Raw genomic sequence first — 18,487 nt, forward strand, 5'->3', positions numbered from 1 at the left:
TGATTAATTTAATTTATGACATAAAAGCAAGTGGTATCATTTATAGTAAACTAAATAGCGTACCTAACAATGTATAAATGATAATAATGTTTTAGTACAATTAAGCTTTGACTTGAATTATATTAAAAATATATCCGAACATATGATTCAGTAATTGATATTTATTTTTAATCAAAATATTAAATTTAAGCTTTATATTTTGAAGAAAAAAGAAAATTAAAAAAATTAGACACATGAGATTTGCAATATTCAAATGATAATAATAATAAATATTATATCAAATTAATGAAATTTGAGTGTTATTGTCGAAACCTAAGGTTGTAAATTGTGAATTTAATTTTTTATATTTTATAAATTCAAAAAAGGTGCTATTTTCTATAATTTTATTAATGTTATCTTCTTTCTTTTTCCATTTTTTCCCCTTTTATGAACACTTGATTAGTGTTCCATTACTAGGAAATGTCTATTAAATGTCAAGTTGGTATAGATTAAATTAAGGATTGCCGACAGTAACGGTACTACAACATGTAGATTCATATCTACATTTGTAATTAACTTTGTTGCTTTTTAATACTACATAAATAAATCAATTAATAAATTAAATAAATATAAAAGGAATAGTTCAATTCTCAAGCCTCCCATTCTGGAATTTGTCAAAAAAGGGTCTTCAAGTCAATTAATTTATTACCGCATTGTTACGAGCTAACCTAACGAGAATTATTCAAATAATAAAATAAAAAAATATTGATACTTCTTTTGTCCCCTTTTCATTATTATTTTATATATTAAAATTTTAAATTTTATAAATAGGAGTAAAAATATTATCACATGTTCTTATTATTAAAATATATAATAACTTTATTTTTTGGGTGAATGACATATGTTGCAATCTTTTGATCTCATTATGTTATATAGGATAATTTTTTTATATTAAATTTTAGCTTATTTTATTTATCATATTATGAATTATAGTATGATTTTTTTATCAAGATCAAATTAAGTTAGATTAACTTTCATAATATAACAATGAATAAAATATAACAAAGGAAATCATTAATTGGTTAATTAATTAAAATAAAAAAAATTAGAAGGTTTGAAGCCTAGATCCATGTCAAGTTGATTCCGCATACACAATCTGACTCTTTAGCGGAAACCGAGAATCACGGCTTAGCACCCGCAAGCAACAGAGCCCACCCCACGCGACTCAGCACACCAAATCCGTGGGCATTAATTTAAATTAAAGCACTAATTATATATTTTTAATCCTAAAAGTTGTCTGAAAATTCTTAGTAGAAGTTTCGATTCTAGGAAAAGGGCACATGCACATATGAAAATATACCTAATTGCCTGGCGTTGACATGGTTTGGGCGGAGTCAGAATTTTATACTTGTTGACAAAATAAATATTTATAAATCAATTATATGAAAATATAATATTTGCAAAAATAAAATTATAAATTTTTTAAAATATATATATAATTTTAAAATTTTTGAAAAAATGAAAACCGTTAAGCGCCTTTGGATTTGGGTATTTGCCTTTGACAAATTTAGCAAGTTAGAAAAGGAATGGTTATTGGCTAAAGGAATTGGGCGGCCAAGCATTTCCAAGTTATGTTAGAGCTTTATTTAAAGCTAAAGAAACTAAAGCTTACTTGTAGGTCTCTTCCATGAGCAAATTGGCTGATGGGGTTGATGCTTTCAGGATCAGAAACATGACCAGGTCAAGCTAATTGGGATTGAATGGAAAAAGACCAAACATTTTAATGTTGTGATCCATTTGACTCATTAATTTTTTTTTTGGTAAATATTCTTTCCATTTTTAAATTTTTTTAATATTTATAATTTTGACGTATTCTATATTAAAATTAATAATTTTATAAGAATACAAATGTTCAATACTTTTTACTATGTAAAAATAAAAATCATGAAAAACAAATCTATAATATGAATAAAAAATAAGAGTATTAGATGCTTAAAAACGAAAAAAATACTTGATTTGGGACATTTAAAACATGAGAGATGAATAAAAATAAAAAATAAAAAAAAAAGACAAAGTATTTCATTTCACTCAATAAATAATTAAATTTTGAATTGAAATTATTAAGATAGTGAACATACGCACATTTTTTCTGCTAAAATTGAAAAAAAAACCAAAAATATTAGGAAATTAAAGTACTAAATTAGTATATATGTATATAATATTGTAGCCCCAAATATTATTAGTTGTATAATTAATATTTAATCAATCAAAATATATGTGCCAATCTTCAAAAGAAATATTTTGTTAAAAAAAGAGTTGAAATATATTTACTACATATACTTACTAATTCAAGTAAATTTTGTAGTAATATCTAAAAAAGAAAAAAAGGTAGATAATAAAAGAAAAGAGACGATTCCATGTGTGTTAGATTGTGTACTGCCACCGACATGTTTAGACCAAAGACAGCTCGAACCGATTCACTTCGCAATGATAGCTTTATTTACTAAAGCATTTTCCCACGTGTGTATTTTTAAGTATCATGGACGGTTTGCTGCCATATGCTTTCGGCTTGTTCCAGAACAAGCCTTTGCTTATCGCAGCAGCAACGGTTTAGATCCAATGAATCATTTACATTGTAAGCCCTTTTTCGAGAGGTTATTTCCTCTTCCTATTTTATATTTTTTTACCATTAAATGTTAGGGATCATTTCGTTTAGTTTAAGTAGGATTAACATATTTGTTATCCGTTGTCCTGCATTGATTATAAATAATAAATTTTTAAATATTTATAATTCATTATTATCAAATTATTTATTTTAATTTATAAAATATTTTTATATAAAATTCATCTTGAATTTATTGATTTAATTTTTACTAATAAAATACACAAAAATGATCAAATTTTATATTTTATATCAAATTTGGATTAAGTTTGAAATTTATAACGAGTATTCACGTCATTTTTAATTAAATAAATGAGTTCAGATTTTAATAAGACATTATTAATCAAGTTCAGATAAATTGTGAATATTAAATTCTATAATCAAGTTCTAGTATGGGTATCTTAAAATCAACGAATATGTATCGTAACTATATCTTTAAAATATTAAAATTATGAAGCATGTTGTAAAACCCATTATAGAGAAAAAAAAGTTGAATAAATGGCCATCCCTTTCAATTTCCAAATTATGGCAAATGATTTTGGCATGCAAGCACTTAGCTAAGACTACTGCTTCAAATTGAGAATGACTTTGTGCTGTTTTGACTAGCAAAATGGGGTTTTAGCTTTATGCTTGTAGCTACCATATGAAGGTAAGCTAAATAAATCAGTTGGGGAAACACAAATTGGAATAAACCCAATTTGGACTGATATTAAACAAAATGCCCAAATCCTATTGCATTCCAATAAGTATTGTTGAAGAGTAAGCCTTTTAGGCTTAATTTTTCCATCATTACCTACTTTCAAGGTATCTTTAACAACTATGGACCACCTAATTTTCTATGTTTGACTTAAATAAAAAGGTATAATAATGGAAATGTTTTTTTAAACTAATTAAGTAGGATGCAACAAAGCAACCACCAACATCTAGTTTCAAACAAAAATATTGGTCTGAGAAACATCTTAGTATCATTATTTTTCAGTATCTATGTATATATTATGACGCTCATGCCTTGTCTCGGGCCTCCTTATCACTTTGTTGGTGAGTTAAGACTTGTGCAATATCGACGTCACAAAGGAATGCCTTTAAAAATATATATATATATATATATCTATGTATATATTTTAAGTGAAATATAAAATAATTCTAAAATAATAATAATCTAATCAACAATAATTATTATTAATTACTATTAACTATATATCTAAAGGTTGGCTACTCATTATTGATTATTGTATCTAATTTATCAACGATGATTATTGATTTTTTTAACGATTGATTCATATAATTAGAGTTTGAAGTTCAATTAATAGGTATATTTAAAATTTATTAAATTATTATTTTTAAAAATTATTTACTACACTATTTTGATTAAATTAAAAATTAATATCAAATATATAACTTTTTTTTATAAATATTGATAAACACAATTAATTTATATCATAAAATGAACGATTGATCAACACGAGTAGTTCGTTCTAAGTTTCGGCCCATGGACTACAAGAGAGATTGAGAGGCCCGTAAAGCTCTCATGTTGGGGCCCAAGAGATCTTGTAAAAGCTTTGAAGGAAGCTAAGTTGAGACTTGAGAGGCCCGTATAGTTCTCTTATTGGGCCTCAAGCGAGCCTTGGATCACATTAACAAGGAATCCAGCTTCCTCTTCTTCCTCATTTAAAAAGAAAAATATTAAAAATTTAGTTATATTCTTTTTTTAATAAAAAATACTCTAATTTTTTAAAATTGTAATTTGAATATTTATGGACTTAATGTGGGATTCGGTTTCAGTTTTCAGACGACATAAACGGTGTCGTTTTTACCTCGGCATTTAACTATAAAAGGCAAGCCAAGGCAAGGCAAGACCGGACAACAGCAAAACCCTCTTTCAACTTCCTTGCTTCTCTCACCGTAAAACAAAACCTCGACAGCCACCTACGCCGTGTCGAGTTCTCTCCATCCTTACCCACAATGGCTATCGACAAAACCGATCCGAACCCGAACCAATCTAAACCGAGCAAGCTCCGATGGGGAGAGTTAGAGGAAGACGACGATCTGGACTTCTTATTACCGCCCAAGGAAGTAATCGGACCGGACGAAAACGGGATCAAAAAAGTGATTGAGTACAAGTTCAACGAGGAAGGCAATAAGGTAAAAATAACGACGACGACCCGAGTTCGCAAGCTGGCCAAGGCCCGGTTGAACAAACGGGCTTTGGAGAGAAGGAATTGGGAGAAGTTTGGCGATGCGGTGCGTGAAGATGTTGGGAGTAGACTTACTATGGTTTCCACCGAAGAGATCCTTCTTGAACGACCTAGAGCCCCAGGTTCGATTCTCATTACCCTTTTTTATCTTTTGAGATTTGATGAAAATTGAATAAAATTAGTTTGAAATTTTAGATTAGGATGATTGATTTTTTCATGTTTAAGTTTGCTTTCTGTTTGTTTTGTTTTAGAAGCGACAAGCAAAAAATTGGAATGGTAATTTTATTGGGTAAAGGAATTAGTGATTTTATCTTTCTATGGAACAATTATGTTAGAATTGGTATTGAGCAAATTATGTTCTTGAAGAACTAGGAACTAAATTGATTATATTTTTTTCCATATATATAGTTTTGGAGAATGTTCAAAGCGATTAATATATGGGGCTTGATTTGATCCATTTGGTCATGGTGGTCAATTAGCCAATCACATATTGGCCTTGCGGCTATTGATTTGTGTGAATGGTCAGTAAGCCACCGATAGTAACCCTTTGTTGGTGGCCTTTTTTCGTTGTGAAATATAGCTCCTTTTTCACTTCTGGGCCATTAACTACATTCATCGAGTGCAAACTTTGAGTTGGTACTTCCCCACTCTCCCTATTTCACCATAGTTTTGTTTAATCTGTTGGTTTTCTATTGTAATCCTTGCATATTTTGTTTGTGTTTTTATGTTTCATTTGAACATGGTGGCTAGGTTTTGCCAATCATGTATTAGCCAAATGGCCGTTGTTTCATGTGGAATGGTCATGAGGCCACTGATAGCAACTCTGCATTGATGGTATTCAATTGTTAAATTGTGAAAACTAGAATTTGGTTTCATTCTGAGGCCATTAACAATATTCAAGAAACAGGTGTTTTCAGCATACACCATGAAGGTTTTGCTGTGTCATGTGCCTTCTATGGCATGCTGATCTGCAAGTTTGCTTGTATCTATGATTGCATGTGTGTATCTCTGACATATGCAGACAGTTATCTTGGCTGAAATAGGTTCATATTTTAAGTAGTTGTAAATTATGTTGTAAACTTTCATTTTTTCAGTTTTAGGTTTTTGTCACTTGTTTGGATTTTTGATGTCAAAAACTTTTGAAATGTGGAACTGTTTACAGGTACCAAACCAGAAGAAATAAAGGTAGCTGGTGACAGCTTGGCTCAGCTTAGCAAAGGAGGTGCTGTTCTCATGGTGTGCAGGACATGTGGTAAGAAAGGTGATCACTGGACTTCCAAATGTCCTTACAAGGATCTTGCTGCCCCTGTTGAAACCTTTGTTGATAAACCTGCTGCATCTGAGACCTCTATGGCTGCTTCTGGAGCTGGAAAGGGAGCCTATGTCCCACCAAGCATGAGAGCAGGTGCAGAGAGGACTGGTGGATCTGATATGAGGCGTAGGAATGATGAAAACTCTGTTAGGGTAACGAATTTATCTGAGGATACCAGGGAGCCTGACTTGCTGGAGCTTTTCCGCACATTTGGTTCCGTGACTCGTGTCTATGTTGCTATGGATCAGAAGACAGGCACGAGTAGAGGATTTGGTTTTGTCAACTTCGTAAACAGGGAGGATGCTCAAAGAGCTATTAACAAGCTCAATGGATATGGTTATGACAATCTCATCCTGCGAGTCGAGTGGGCAACCCCAAGATCAAACTAAGAACATGATCTTTATGGCATTTAGCTTTTCCCAAACATTGTCTTCAGTGGCAAATTCAATGCCAGATTTGCCAGTTTTTGACTTTTTTTTATTTTACATTCTGTGAGAGATTTTATTTATTTGAGTTGAATTCTTGGGCCCTAATTTGATTGGGAAGTTAAAGGAATGTCTTCAGTTTCAAATTCAATGCCAGATTTGCCAGTTTCTGACATTTTCTTTTTAACATTCTGTGATATGATACCCGAGATTTTATTTATTTAAGTTGAATTTTCATTAAATGAGCTGTACCTTTCATTGGAAGGAGAAAAATACATCTGAGAGGCGTGAAAACAAGCTGCCCTGTATTTAACAGGTTGCATATGGGATCAAAGCACGGATCCCCTGTTACAATTTACATGACAAACTTCATCACCTTGCAATGACAAAATTCTCCCATCTAAATCACCTAAAAGGAAAAAATCAACCAAGGCCTATAGCAAAGATACATTTACTAGTCATCTCCACTCCTTATGTCGCTTGCACTCTTCAGTCCTCCACCTTCAGCAATCAACAGCATGCAAATGCATTGCTCAACCCCTTGGACCAAGTTGCTTGGTTTTGAGGCCTCTACTGAGCCCAAGAAAGTCTTTGTATTTTGGGCTCCCATTTCCTGCTAATGCAAAACCAAGTTAGTTTAAAGCCCACGAAGTGATCACAAGGGAAACTCTAAAAGTTTTCCAAGCATCTTTCTTGGACAATCTGCTCAAACAAACAAAGCTGCTGCGCCTGTTCTTCTTTGGTTTTGTTCCTTGATTGAAAATTTTTCCTTTTGTTTTGTTTTCTTTCTGGGATTCAAAGTCACATGCTTTGATATTTTTACTTATGTGAACGGTCAGTATCCCACCGACATCAGCGTTTTTTGGTTTTGGCTTTTCAATTTGTGAAACTGAAACTCTGGGTTTTCACTCTTTAAGGACGTACATGAAAATATTTTACAACAAGTCTTTGATAATAGTGGGTTTTATTTTGTCTATGAGCTTTGACGCTATAGCTTTTTTCTTACCTTTTCTGCACTTTTCCCACTTTGGAAGCTATCGGCTTCTGGGGAAGTTTCTCGTTTTTCGAATGCGGGACACTGCGGTCCGTCAGCTTCTTCAAATTTCTCTCTTGTTTTTCGATATGAGATAATGCAAGAATATGATTTTTTTTTTAAAAAAAAAAAATTTGGCCGGCCACCACCCCGGCCGTGGCTAATGCTGGTCACTCAAGGGCTCATTTTGTGGAAGGAATTGATGAGCCACACTTCAGACCCACGGCGACTTCTGGCTCTCGTGTTAAATTACCGGGCACATAGCTCAAGTGTAGTAAGGAAAGCACTTCTATCTCATATCGGAGCGCATCATAACGGAAAGTCTTAAGTTTTTTATAAGAGTGTGCAGAGTGTATTTACGAGAAAGAGGATAATAATTTTGTGACAAGTGGTATCAGAGCGGATCGAATTTTGTTTGATTCATGTTAAACATCCGGGTCTAGAGAACTCAAAGTAGATAGAGTGACTGATGGCAATCAGGACGTTGCGACCGATGACAACAAAGGTAATATCGAGTGAGAGAAAGTGTCAAAAAAAAAATATCTCTATCCATATCGAACAGGAACGTAGAGATCTTGACTGACGGTAACGAAAGTGTTGTTAGAAAACGAAAAGTTCGAAAGCGCGTGACACATGCCTATTTATGTAGGCCGTACCATGCGACTGAAATGTTAAACCGGACCAACACTAAGCCCAGTGCACCCGGTGGGGCTGCGCTTAGACGCCGTCTAAGCCATAAGTCTCCGGCGGCGAGCCTCGAGAGAAAAATAGTTTATTTTATATCGGCTGCTTGGCTCGAGACTTGGCGATGTGGGCGTACATGCGGTAGAAAAAACGGGTTTCGCAGAGAAGGAATTGGTGAAGTTTGGCGATACTGGTTCCATTCTCATTACATTTTTTATAATTCCTTTTTATACATTTCTTGAGATTTGATTCAATTGAAAAAAAAGTAGTTTGAAAATTTAGATTAGAATGATTGGTTTTTGTCTCAAGTTTGGTTTGCATTAATTAATGTTAAACAAAACTGACATGATGATGAAGTCGAAATCAACACTGTTGTATCAACAATGATTTCCGATGAAACGAACACTCCCATGTCATGCACTTACCATGTTTCGATCGAAAGATTCAACTTGTATACGTAAAAGTCAGCATTGTTTTATCAACACTGATTTCCAACGAAAACAACACTCACATGTAATGTATATATTTTTGTATTTGCCTTGTCAATAATTGCATCCTACTGATTATATAAACAACTCTTGGCTCTCCTCTCACATCCACAACACCTTGAAGGATCCTAACCAGCGGCATTTCCCCTGCCTGATACATGCATGGGAGATGAAGATGATACACAAGTTTTGAGGAAGATGGAGGCAACTCGTAAAGAGTTGGGAGCTTGAAGACGTACAAGCAATGATGAGCTGCTGTAGGAGCCTGGGAAGTGTGCTCATTCTGGGATGAATATCTCAAGGATCTCCACTTCATTTCATCATGATTAGCATCGTCCCATTTGGGCATGCATGGGAATATTCTATCTAACACTGAGCCAACCCAATCTTAGCTTAAAGGGCATTCCCAATCATGGGAACAAAACAGTTGTAGGGGCGTAATATCCCACGTCACTCAGATGTGACACGCGGCACTCCCAAACCTTGATAAGGTGTTAGACCGGGTTGAACCAACCTGATCTGACATATTTTTTACTTATTTTTTAATTTTCTTTTTTTCTTTTATGCTCATTTTAACTGAATTTCCTTTGCTTTTATTGAGCTCATGTTTAGACAAGATTTTCTAATCAAAATTTTTCTTTGCCTTTTTCTAAGATAAAAGACTAGATGAGATTTTATAATCAATTTTTTTTAAAAAAATATGAAATTATGTGAAATTTAATAATTGTATTTGCCTTGTCAATAATTATAAAGAGAGATACTTATCCATGTTATTAAAAATTTTAAAATGATGTGAAAAAGAGCAAGAGTGACCTTGATGTACATGATACCTGGAAAAGAGTGGGTAATTTGATTACTGGACTGCCATATGCATAACTATATCTTTCTATCTTATTTTAAGTTATTACAGGCAAAGAATCATCTTTGGAAAAACCAAACTTTGAGGCCTCTGCTGAGCCCAACAATGTTTGTTTAAGGCCCATAACAAGATCCAAAGAGAAGCCCTAAAAATTTCCCATTCATCAATGTTTATGGGAATTTTTGTGAAAAAACAATTTTGGCCAGCCACCACCCCGGCCGTGGCTAATGCTGGTCACTCAAGGGCTCATTCTAGGCAAGGAAGTGATGAGCCACCACCGGCCCAATCCTGTCAATGTAGGCCGGATTGTGAGACAGAAGTGCTAAGCCGGATCAACACGAAGCCCAGTGCCCCCGGTGGAATTGTGCTTAAACGTTGCGCCGAAGCAAAAACATACCTCCGGGGGTCGAACATTGAGTGGGAAGTAGTTTGTTTTATATCGCTCAATATGCTCCAAACTTGGCAATGTGGGACTTTACGGGTTCTGTTCTATCAATAGTATGTGATGATGAAGTTGAAATCAGCACTGTTGTATCAGCAGTGATTTCCCATGAAACGAACACGCCCAGGTCATAGACTTACCATGTTTCGATCGAAAAATTCAAGTTGTATATGTTGAAAGCAAAGACTCCATTATGACAAGAAACACATGGAGTTTAACTGGTTCTTGTGATGAATTCTGTCTCTGGTGCCATCAAAATGTTGAAGCACCTGCTCCTTTGAAACCTACTCATTGCAGATTGCAGCCCCATCTACTCACCTAATGACGGCTTTACTTTGATGCACACAAACTCCCACCAGACCTTCTTACATAGAACCATGAGGGCTTTATTCGGTTCTGTTCTTTGCATGTTCTGCCAGTACCAGTTACAAAGATTCAGAACCCTTTTTTTCAATTGTTATTATGGAAAAGATTATGAAGACAAAACTTTCAAAAAGGTTTCAGTTAGAAACCAACCAAATTTCCCACAAATACTCATGAAGAATGCTTGACTTCCATGACCTACAACTATATCAGAAGGCAGCCCATCGCATGCCCAATCATTCATCTTCAACCATATGAACACAAGTCCTGTTACAAATTATACATTAGCAGTATGATTGGAACTGGTTAGGATCGAGTAGGTAAACCTGCTTAGGGAGCTTTGAATTGAAGAAACATTGGTATGAACCATATATAGCATGGAATGGGTGAACTAAGTGAACTTGATGTGATAACATGAATATACTTAAAAAATGTGCAGAATTTTACTCTCATGCTCTTGTTTTGGATGCTGTAAGAAATAATCTAACTGTGATGAGGTTTGCAAAGCTGTATCTAATGCATTGTTGGGATTGAATGAGTACAACGGAAGTGTGAAATACATACTTCTCCAACTTTAGAACTTGAAAGAGAGCCTGAAAGAGGCAGTTGAGTGCACCATCCAAGAATTGAAGACACAAAATATAGAAAGTAACAGAGCCATTATATGCTTGGCCCTTACTGATGCTTCTGAATCAACCCAAAAATCACAAGCTGCAATTATCTAGCTGGAAACTTGGGATCATCAAGTTATGTCATTTTTCTTTAACATTCAGGCTCTATGACAATTGTTGCCAACTGTTCCAAAACTTGACCAAAACTTAAAGCTTATTGCCCCTCGAAAACTTTTTCCTTACTTGAGGAAAAGTGATCAGCTGGGCTTTGATGTCTAGGACTCAGACCCATTCATCAGGTTGAGACACGTCAAAAGCCCACACGTGGGTTTTACGTGAACTACAAGGGTCCTACAACCACAAAGCCTATGGTAATTGTGCCACGCCTATCACTCAACCAGCCCACTTCTAAGGCCTTAGTCAGTTTAGTCAGAATCCAACCAAACCTCCCACATTAGTCAGGAACGGAAGAGTAACAAATTTTATATACCAGAAAGCATCAGCCTGAGGTTGTCCCTTCGGGGACATCCGATAAAATTGGAACGATACAGAGAAGATTAGCATGGCCCCTGCGCAAGGATGACACGCACAAATCGAGAAATGGTCCAAATTTTTTTTCCAGAATTTTTGCTTCTGTTTCCACCTCTTTCCCTGTTTCCTTTAGCTAAACAACTGATAAAGAGGCTCATGGTAGTTTAAATTCAGATAGGTCTGGCTTAGTTGATCTGTTTTCAGTGATTTGCAGGTGGTCAATTCTCTGGTCATGCCAAAATTTTTTGCTTTCCCTGGATATGAAAGAGCATGGTTGATCCTTGATGCACGATGTGTTCTTCTACAAACTGATGCAGCAGCTGCTCTGTAAACTCCCACTCTTTGGGGTGTTTAATTTTGCTTGGTAGAAACTGGATTTCTGATATAGGAAATGACTGCTCTTACTACTAGGTACCCTTTCTTTGGTTGAGATTGTGCTTGAGTTAGTTTGGTCTTTACACTTGACTCTTGAGCTGAATTCTTAGAAATACTGCTTAATTGCTTATATTTGCTAGTTATTGGTGCTTGTCTCCAGCCATTTTTTGCTATAGAACATAAGGAAGATTCAAGGAAGAAACAGAGAAGTGCCCGCAAATTAATCAAGGTCTTCTGCAGGTTGCAAATTCTGTTGCTAGTAAGTAATTTGGAATCAATGTGAAGGTTGAGACGAAGGGGCTGAAGCTTCTTTAAATGGCAGCTAAATCCATTGTATCAATGATTCTTATAATCACGGTGAATCCTCTGAAAAGATATTTGCCGAAGATAAAAAATCTTACATCAAAAAGAGCAAGAGTAACCTTGAGCTACATGATACTTGGGAAAAAGAGTGGGTAAGGTTAATTAGGTTCAGCTCAATTTGATTACTTCCATATGCATGAACTATAACTGTATGTTTCAGTCTTATTATAAGTTATTGTAAGCAAAGACTGATCTTTGCTGTTGCCATGGTAGGATTTACAAAGTTTTTGGAATGAACTGACCAAAATTTGGACGATTGAAGAGACAAATTTACGGAGATGTCTGCTTCCTAAAGCTCTCTGGATGTTGCAATCTTCTTAGCTGAAGTCAATGCGTCAAAGACCATATGAAGTATTTTAAGCAACATTTTAGAGACTTAATAGATGAAAATTTGCAAGTGCCCATTTTGTATTTCATTTCATTTTTGTAACGCTCAGCATGACTTTGAGGAATGCTTGCTTAATGCCATTGGAAAGGGTTTGTTTGTATGATGGAACACTCAATCAAAGAAATATGAATTTTGTACTTCCAACAGCAAAAGAAAGATGTTCTTGTTCTCTTTACGTAAGGCATTTATGGGAATGCTTGGCAATTGGCATCTGGATTAGAATGAAATGAAACCAATTTACATTTCCAAAGCACTCTGATTTTGACTCTGTTTGAACAAAGTAAGAAGGGTAAAGCTTACTTCTTGTTGAAAACCTTCAATTTGCTTATTCTAAACTAATATCAAGTTCATCAATAAGGCAATAACCTGCCATTAGCATTAGAGTTTCTCTTCTGATTGCAGAGATAAACTTGGGGTCTCATTTCATGTCTTTTACTAGTAAATGGCTTAACTGACAACAATAAACTAAGAAAATCACAAAACCATGAAAGTGAAAGATTAATTCTACTTTCATGAAAGACAACTGAATTGATAAAGGGATGACCAAAATGATTGGAAGATAACAGCCTTTTCGGGTTCAATTGTTGCTGCCTAGGATATCTTGGTCTTGGAAAGAGCCACGTGTCATCCTTGATATCTTGGTCTTTTCCAACATTGCCACTTGGCAGTAACAGTACTACCAGTGGCCTCCTTTGTCTTCTGTTCTTGTGAAGTACAAAACCTCGGCTTTGAAGAGATTAAATCCTTCTCAGTTCCAAGAAGAAGGAAGAATAAAGAGGAGAGGTGAAACCCATTTTTGTTGAATTTGTAAGATTGTTTATCTATTTATATATTATTGAAAGTTCCATGTTAGCCAAATGGGAATAGTCTCTTTGCTTTTCAAGTTCCAAAGGACCACATTTTACTTGTGCAAGAGAAAAAATGCAAGCTTTTTTGATATATACCTCAGGCCTTGGTCATTCTACCTTCCAGAAGGCAGTGTTTTCTTCTCTTTTAGTGGGTTTTTAACGTTTGTTCTTCATGCTTTTCACATTCCAGAGGATCACATTTTTACTTGTGCAATGGAAAAAATGTTTGCTTTGTTACTCTATGCCTTTGCCATTTTACCATTCCAATACTGGGTTTCGTACGTTGGTTCTTCATGCTATTTGTAATGGTAGAAAATGCATTTCTTTACTTTTAGTTACTAATATTAAGTAACAATTTATGATTCCAACATTTGGGTTTTGCTTTCACTCTCTCTGTGGGTTTTATTTGGATTACGGAGACTCAATAGGCTCATTGGTTCTTGAGTTACATAACAGAGTTAGGCATTTCAAATCTCAAAATTTGAACTTGAAAACTTCGAGTTGGTAGTCTTGTGATTAGAAAGTTTTGCGTTGCTTGTTATGGCATTCATTCATTTTTGGAAATTCGTCTCAATGATCTGAAATTTCCAATGATAGCTGTGTTAATCAATTTCTTCAAAGTTTAATGTAATCCATTTGTTTGATTGATGTTGCAGGCATTTTGATTTAACTGAAATGGAGAGACACTATTTTGCAGAGGAGCTGAAGAAAGAGCGTAGGCTTGTTTGGAATCTCATACATGAGATTGATTACAAAAATCAGCAGTTGTCTGAAATGGAACGTAAATATGATGAGACAACTGCAACTCTTCGTGGACTTGTCGATGGCCTCATAGCAAAAATTAACTCCAAGGATAGTATGTTGCTGGACTGGGAGCTTAAATACAATACAACTGTGAGACGGCTGATGGATGAGAACGCTAAGTTGCAAGATGAATTTGTTGAAGGTACTTCACAGTATATGCATACTGAGCAAAATATTGTACATTAATTCATTTGGTACAAAAAATAGGGTGTGGTCTTTGAGGTGAGAGACTTTGCATCTACAGCTTTGATTGATCTAGGAAATTGCCCACAAAATCATATTGTAGTTATGCTACTCTTTACCTGAAGTTCCTTAATAATGAAATTTGGCTTACAGCTTTTAAAGAGAATATCATCATTGCTTGCCTTTGTATGTTTCTGTTGTTACAGGATGAACTCAATGGAGGTAATAGTTCTAGCATGCTTGAAAGGGAACTCAGTGGCATAAATTTAAGCATAGATAAATTTATGGTGATTGGACTCAGATAATATCATAACATATAGGAGGGACACTTAGGCTATACAAGGCTTGGAACCTTATGAAAAGCATGCTCTACTATTCTTATGTTGCTTAACCAACAACCACTGTTCAGAATAGGATTTTCGAGTTCCACAAACTCCTGATTTTCAGACTGTTGCTGATGCTTGTAGGATAAGCAGTACTTACTATGTGATTTGAGATATTTTAATGTGATTATTTTTCACTGATTTGTATTAGTTGAAATATTTTGTGATAGATGGATTCAATATAAAACAATATTTAAACCAATACCATATAAATCTAGATGTCTTTTATATTTCCACATGGAACAGACCAGCTTTAGTGCCTGCTCACAATGTTTTCTTAAATTTTCTCCACATGTTTTCTCACTCGTTTGTTTCCCCCAGAACTTAAAAAGGTTAAGTCTGAAAATATTAAGCTGAAGTGTAAACTTGGGCAGCGAACCAAGGAACTAGAAGAATGTAAATCCCAGAGTGATCTGGAACGAAGAACCTTGATCAATGAAATGGAAGTGGTTAGCATACTTGTCTTAATTTTAATTTTAGATGAATACCAGACAAACCTACAGTCCACTGTTTCTACCTTAACATAAATGAATCTTGTTCTAGTATTTAGCTTCAACATTTTTAGTGATTATGATTTGCCAAGCTGACTCAACTATTTGGATTATATCTGATGCAGCTGAAAGAGAATTTGCCTCGTCAAAATCTTGTTGAAGTTGATAAAACTTCAAGTGCTCAGGTTGCTGCTCTGAGGAAAGAGTTGGAGGAAAAATCGGAGGCATTGCTAGATCTGGAAAGCCGTTACAATTGTCTGACAGTCAAACAGATTTTAACTAATCAAGAACTCCAAGATGCTCGTAAAGAATCAATAAATGTATTCATGTTTCTCTTCTCTCTCCTCCAATGTTTTGTTTCTTTTGATGCTCAAACCCCACTTCAAAATTAGGTATAAACGCAAGGTGCTCAATGGAAGATATCCTGGTTCTTGATTTGCAGGGTTTGAAAGATATGTTGAATAGCAGAACAACTCTTGGAGTCAAAAGAATGGGAGAGATTAATCAAAACGCTTTTGAAGTTGCTTGCTCACTAAAGTTCCCTAATGAAGATTGGCAGGAAATATCTGCTAAATTATGTTCATCATGGGAACAGAATGTTCAGGATCCAAAATGGCACCCATTTAAGAGGATCCCTTTCCGAGGCAACTTGCAGGTATGCGCATACACCAACTGCATCTATAAAATAATTTTGTGGTTTTTCCTTTTTGGCACTTGGCATTACTTGAAAAAATCAGTGAGGAAAACATTGGCTGGATTCATTTAGCATAACTTTTATTGAAATGATGCTTATTTCTGGAAGCTACCCAAGTAATAGCTATGGACTGGAAGGATTGGCAACAAACCTTATTATCCAATTATGGATGGAACCATCAAAGACCTTTCCCCCTTCCCAAACAGTAACAGGGGCAGAGCATCTGTTGTCCTAAATGTGCTAAATATGTATGTCAAAGAAGGCTAAATACGTGTAAGGTTGTTTAAATTTCTAAGTGTGAGAATCAAGCACTTTCATTCCTGTTGAGACCTAAATATGCAGGGGATGACTTTTTTCTTACGTTCTGAAAATTTTAACAAACTCCTTATCATTTCATGTATGACTTCCTTTCGAGTACTCTTTAACTGCTGATGTGATGCAGGAAATAGTAGATGAAGATGATGAGAAGCTGAAAGAGTTGAGAAATGAATACGGTGAGGCTGCATTTGAGGCTGTCACGACTGCACTGATGGAAATGAATGAATACAATGCAAGTGGAAGGTATGCAGTCCCTGAGATATGGAACTTAAAGGAGAGAAGGAGGGCCAGTATGAAAGAAATCATTCAATACATAATCAAGCAACTGAAGACTCAAAAGCGTAAAAGAAAGCTTACCTAGGAACCCCAGCAACTATTTCATGGTAAGCCTACCTAGCCATTACTTTCACTGATGCTTCTTTCATTACTTAACATAATACTACTAAGTCATTGCAATATGTATATCAAACAGGTCCATTTGAGAAAACCAAGCTTCTTATGTTGCCTGCTGTCAACTGCTTCATGGGTTCACTGTTTGCTTATCTATTTAGTTTATATTAAAGCAGAAGTACACAGCCAACTTAATACTTTTGTAGATGAAAAACTTTATCCACTAAACAGGTATAGCTGGTAAATGTTGTAGATTTGGAAAAGAACAAATGAAATGTAGATTGTTAAGCATTGCTTTGTGCATGTGATAAATTGTTGTTAAAGGTTTGGGAAATTTCCAAAGGTTGATTTTTATAATTTGCAATCTCTTTAGCCAAAACATATGATTGTTATTTTGCTCTCTCCCTCTTCCCCTCCCCTTATTGTTGACATTTATTCTTGAAAATTTGTCTAAACCTTAATTTAAAAAGAACAAAGAAAAAAACGAAGAGGGCAAACCCTAAAAAGGAAACAAGCAAAGAAAAAGCCCAAGAAAAGAATAGAGGTCAAGAGATGGGCTCTGCTAAACCCTAAACCTAGCCCAACACCCACTATGAATATATAAAGGGAAAACCCATCTTGAATCTACTATTCTAAACCCTAATCGCGCCTCCTCAACCACACCAAGTTCCCAGCTTTCCAGAACTCAGTAAATCACAGAGCACTGTGCATTGTTAAACCCTTCTTCTGCAAAATTCTTCTCTTATATGTTTACAGGTGGAGGCAAGGGCTGTGATTATAAAGAGAGAGGCTTGAGTGGGATTATAAAAAGATTTACAAAGAAAAAAAAAAGGAAAACTTGAAGATGCCGCCTTCTGTACAAGGCTCTGGTGCCTCAAAAATTTTCCTTTTTGTCTTTCTTTTTCTCTTTTTCTTCCCATTTTCTATCTGGTGTTTTCCCACAATGACTTAAAATTCCAATCTTTACACTTGATATGAGCCCTTAGCCTTAGGTTTTTCTTCTTCTTTGATAATATTTGCACTTCTTGTTTTCTTGAAGGAAAGCAAAATTCTTTGTTGATGCTTTGTTTCTTAACAACAGTGCAGAAATAAAAAGCCTGATTTTGCTTTCTTTGAAACCCAAAGAAGCTGAATTAGGCAGCGGCCAGACAACCGTAGGGATGGTATCCACAGATGAAGGGCATTTTCATCCCTCTTGTCTACTGATTCCATCTCACATTTCTTCTTCTTTACTTTTTGCATTAGTAATCTCATTATATTTCAGGTAAAAAGGTTTGATCCACATTGAAATTTGGGTTCAAAGGGATCTCAAATTGCACTTTTGAAAGAAAATCATAATGTCCAAACTTAGCATGGTTTCCTAAAGAATGTTCTCCAAAATTTCATGGTTTTTTTTCTTGCTGTGCTTACCTGAATGAAGATCATGAGTTAGATGTGGAAAATTTGACAATGGGTTTAGATCAAGCAAAAAAATTGGACTAAAACTAAGCACTGATTGAATGATTGGTATGAACTGAAAGCCTCATGGCAGTGGACTGCAGAGTTAAACCAAAAAATAAAGAAGCTGCACCTGAGAAAAGTGTTGTACAATTCGCCAAATAGACCATAATTATACTTCAGATCAGTATTTTTGGTGCTACTGTCCATGGATCCGAGAAGAACAGGA

The 18,487-nt window shown here is 35.0% G+C and overlaps 2 protein-coding genes, 1 long non-coding RNA gene and 2 other non-coding genes across 5 annotated transcripts; all 5 read left to right on the forward strand.

The window, feature by feature from the left end:
• The first annotated feature begins 4,482 nt into the window (after window positions 1-4,482).
• On the forward strand, window positions 4,483-6,719 carry LOC110425130 (uncharacterized). Its single transcript, XM_021439937.2, has 2 exons — window positions 4,483-4,958; window positions 5,999-6,719. Exons 1-2 carry the CDS (start codon window positions 4,604-4,606, stop codon window positions 6,535-6,537), a joined length of 894 nt encoding a protein of 297 aa, XP_021295612.1. The 5' UTR covers window positions 4,483-4,603; the 3' UTR covers window positions 6,538-6,719.
• A 4,806-nt stretch (window positions 6,720-11,525) lies between these two features.
• Window positions 11,526-12,876, forward strand: LOC110425389 (uncharacterized). The gene is made up of 4 exons (XR_002446014.1): window positions 11,526-11,656; window positions 11,799-11,995; window positions 12,120-12,414; window positions 12,536-12,876. It is a non-coding gene; the product is annotated as an uncharacterized LOC110425389 (long non-coding RNA).
• Window positions 11,566-11,668, forward strand: LOC149526613 (U6 spliceosomal RNA). Its single transcript, XR_016351829.1, has one exon. It is a non-coding gene; the product is annotated as a U6 spliceosomal RNA (small nuclear RNA).
• A 576-nt stretch (window positions 12,877-13,452) lies between the features above and the next one.
• LOC110425555 (XH domain-containing protein) lies at window positions 13,453-17,075 on the forward strand. The gene is made up of 7 exons (XM_021440466.1): window positions 13,453-13,493; window positions 14,215-14,504; window positions 15,250-15,377; window positions 15,545-15,739; window positions 15,862-16,074; window positions 16,556-16,814; window positions 16,904-17,075. The coding sequence occupies exons 2-6, from the start codon at window positions 14,234-14,236 to the stop codon at window positions 16,790-16,792; spliced, it is 1,044 nt and encodes a 347-aa protein (XP_021296141.1). The 5' UTR covers window positions 13,453-13,493; window positions 14,215-14,233; the 3' UTR covers window positions 16,793-16,814; window positions 16,904-17,075.
• A 776-nt stretch (window positions 17,076-17,851) lies between these two features.
• Window positions 17,852-18,042, forward strand: LOC149526614 (small nucleolar RNA snoR143). Its single transcript, XR_016351825.1, has one exon. It is a non-coding gene; the product is annotated as a small nucleolar RNA snoR143 (small nucleolar RNA).
• Window positions 18,043-18,487: the final 445 nt, after the last annotated feature.

Source organism: Theobroma umbraticum, unplaced genomic scaffold (assembly GCF_002168275.2).
Source record: "Theobroma umbraticum cultivar Fairchild unplaced genomic scaffold, ASM216827v3 scaffold_81.0, whole genome shotgun sequence".
NCBI classification, from domain to species: domain Eukaryota; kingdom Viridiplantae; phylum Streptophyta; class Magnoliopsida; order Malvales; family Malvaceae; genus Theobroma; species Theobroma umbraticum.

Coding starts and splice junctions, on each gene's coding strand:
- LOC110425130 (XM_021439937.2), top strand. CDS start 4,604: ATGGCTATCGACAAAACCGATCCGAACCCGAACCAATCTAAACCGAGC. Junction 4,959..5,998: donor TGAACGACCTAGAGCCCCAG/GTTCGATTCTCA, acceptor AACTGTTTACAG/GTACCAAACCAGAAGAAATA.
- LOC110425555 (XM_021440466.1), top strand. CDS start 14,234: ATGGAGAGACACTATTTTGCAGAGGAGCTGAAGAAAGAGCGTAGGCTT. Junction 14,505..15,249: donor GCAAGATGAATTTGTTGAAG/GTACTTCACAGT, acceptor TGTTTCCCCCAG/AACTTAAAAAGGTTAAGTCT. Junction 16,075..16,555: donor CTTTCCGAGGCAACTTGCAG/GTATGCGCATAC, acceptor GATGTGATGCAG/GAAATAGTAGATGAAGATGA.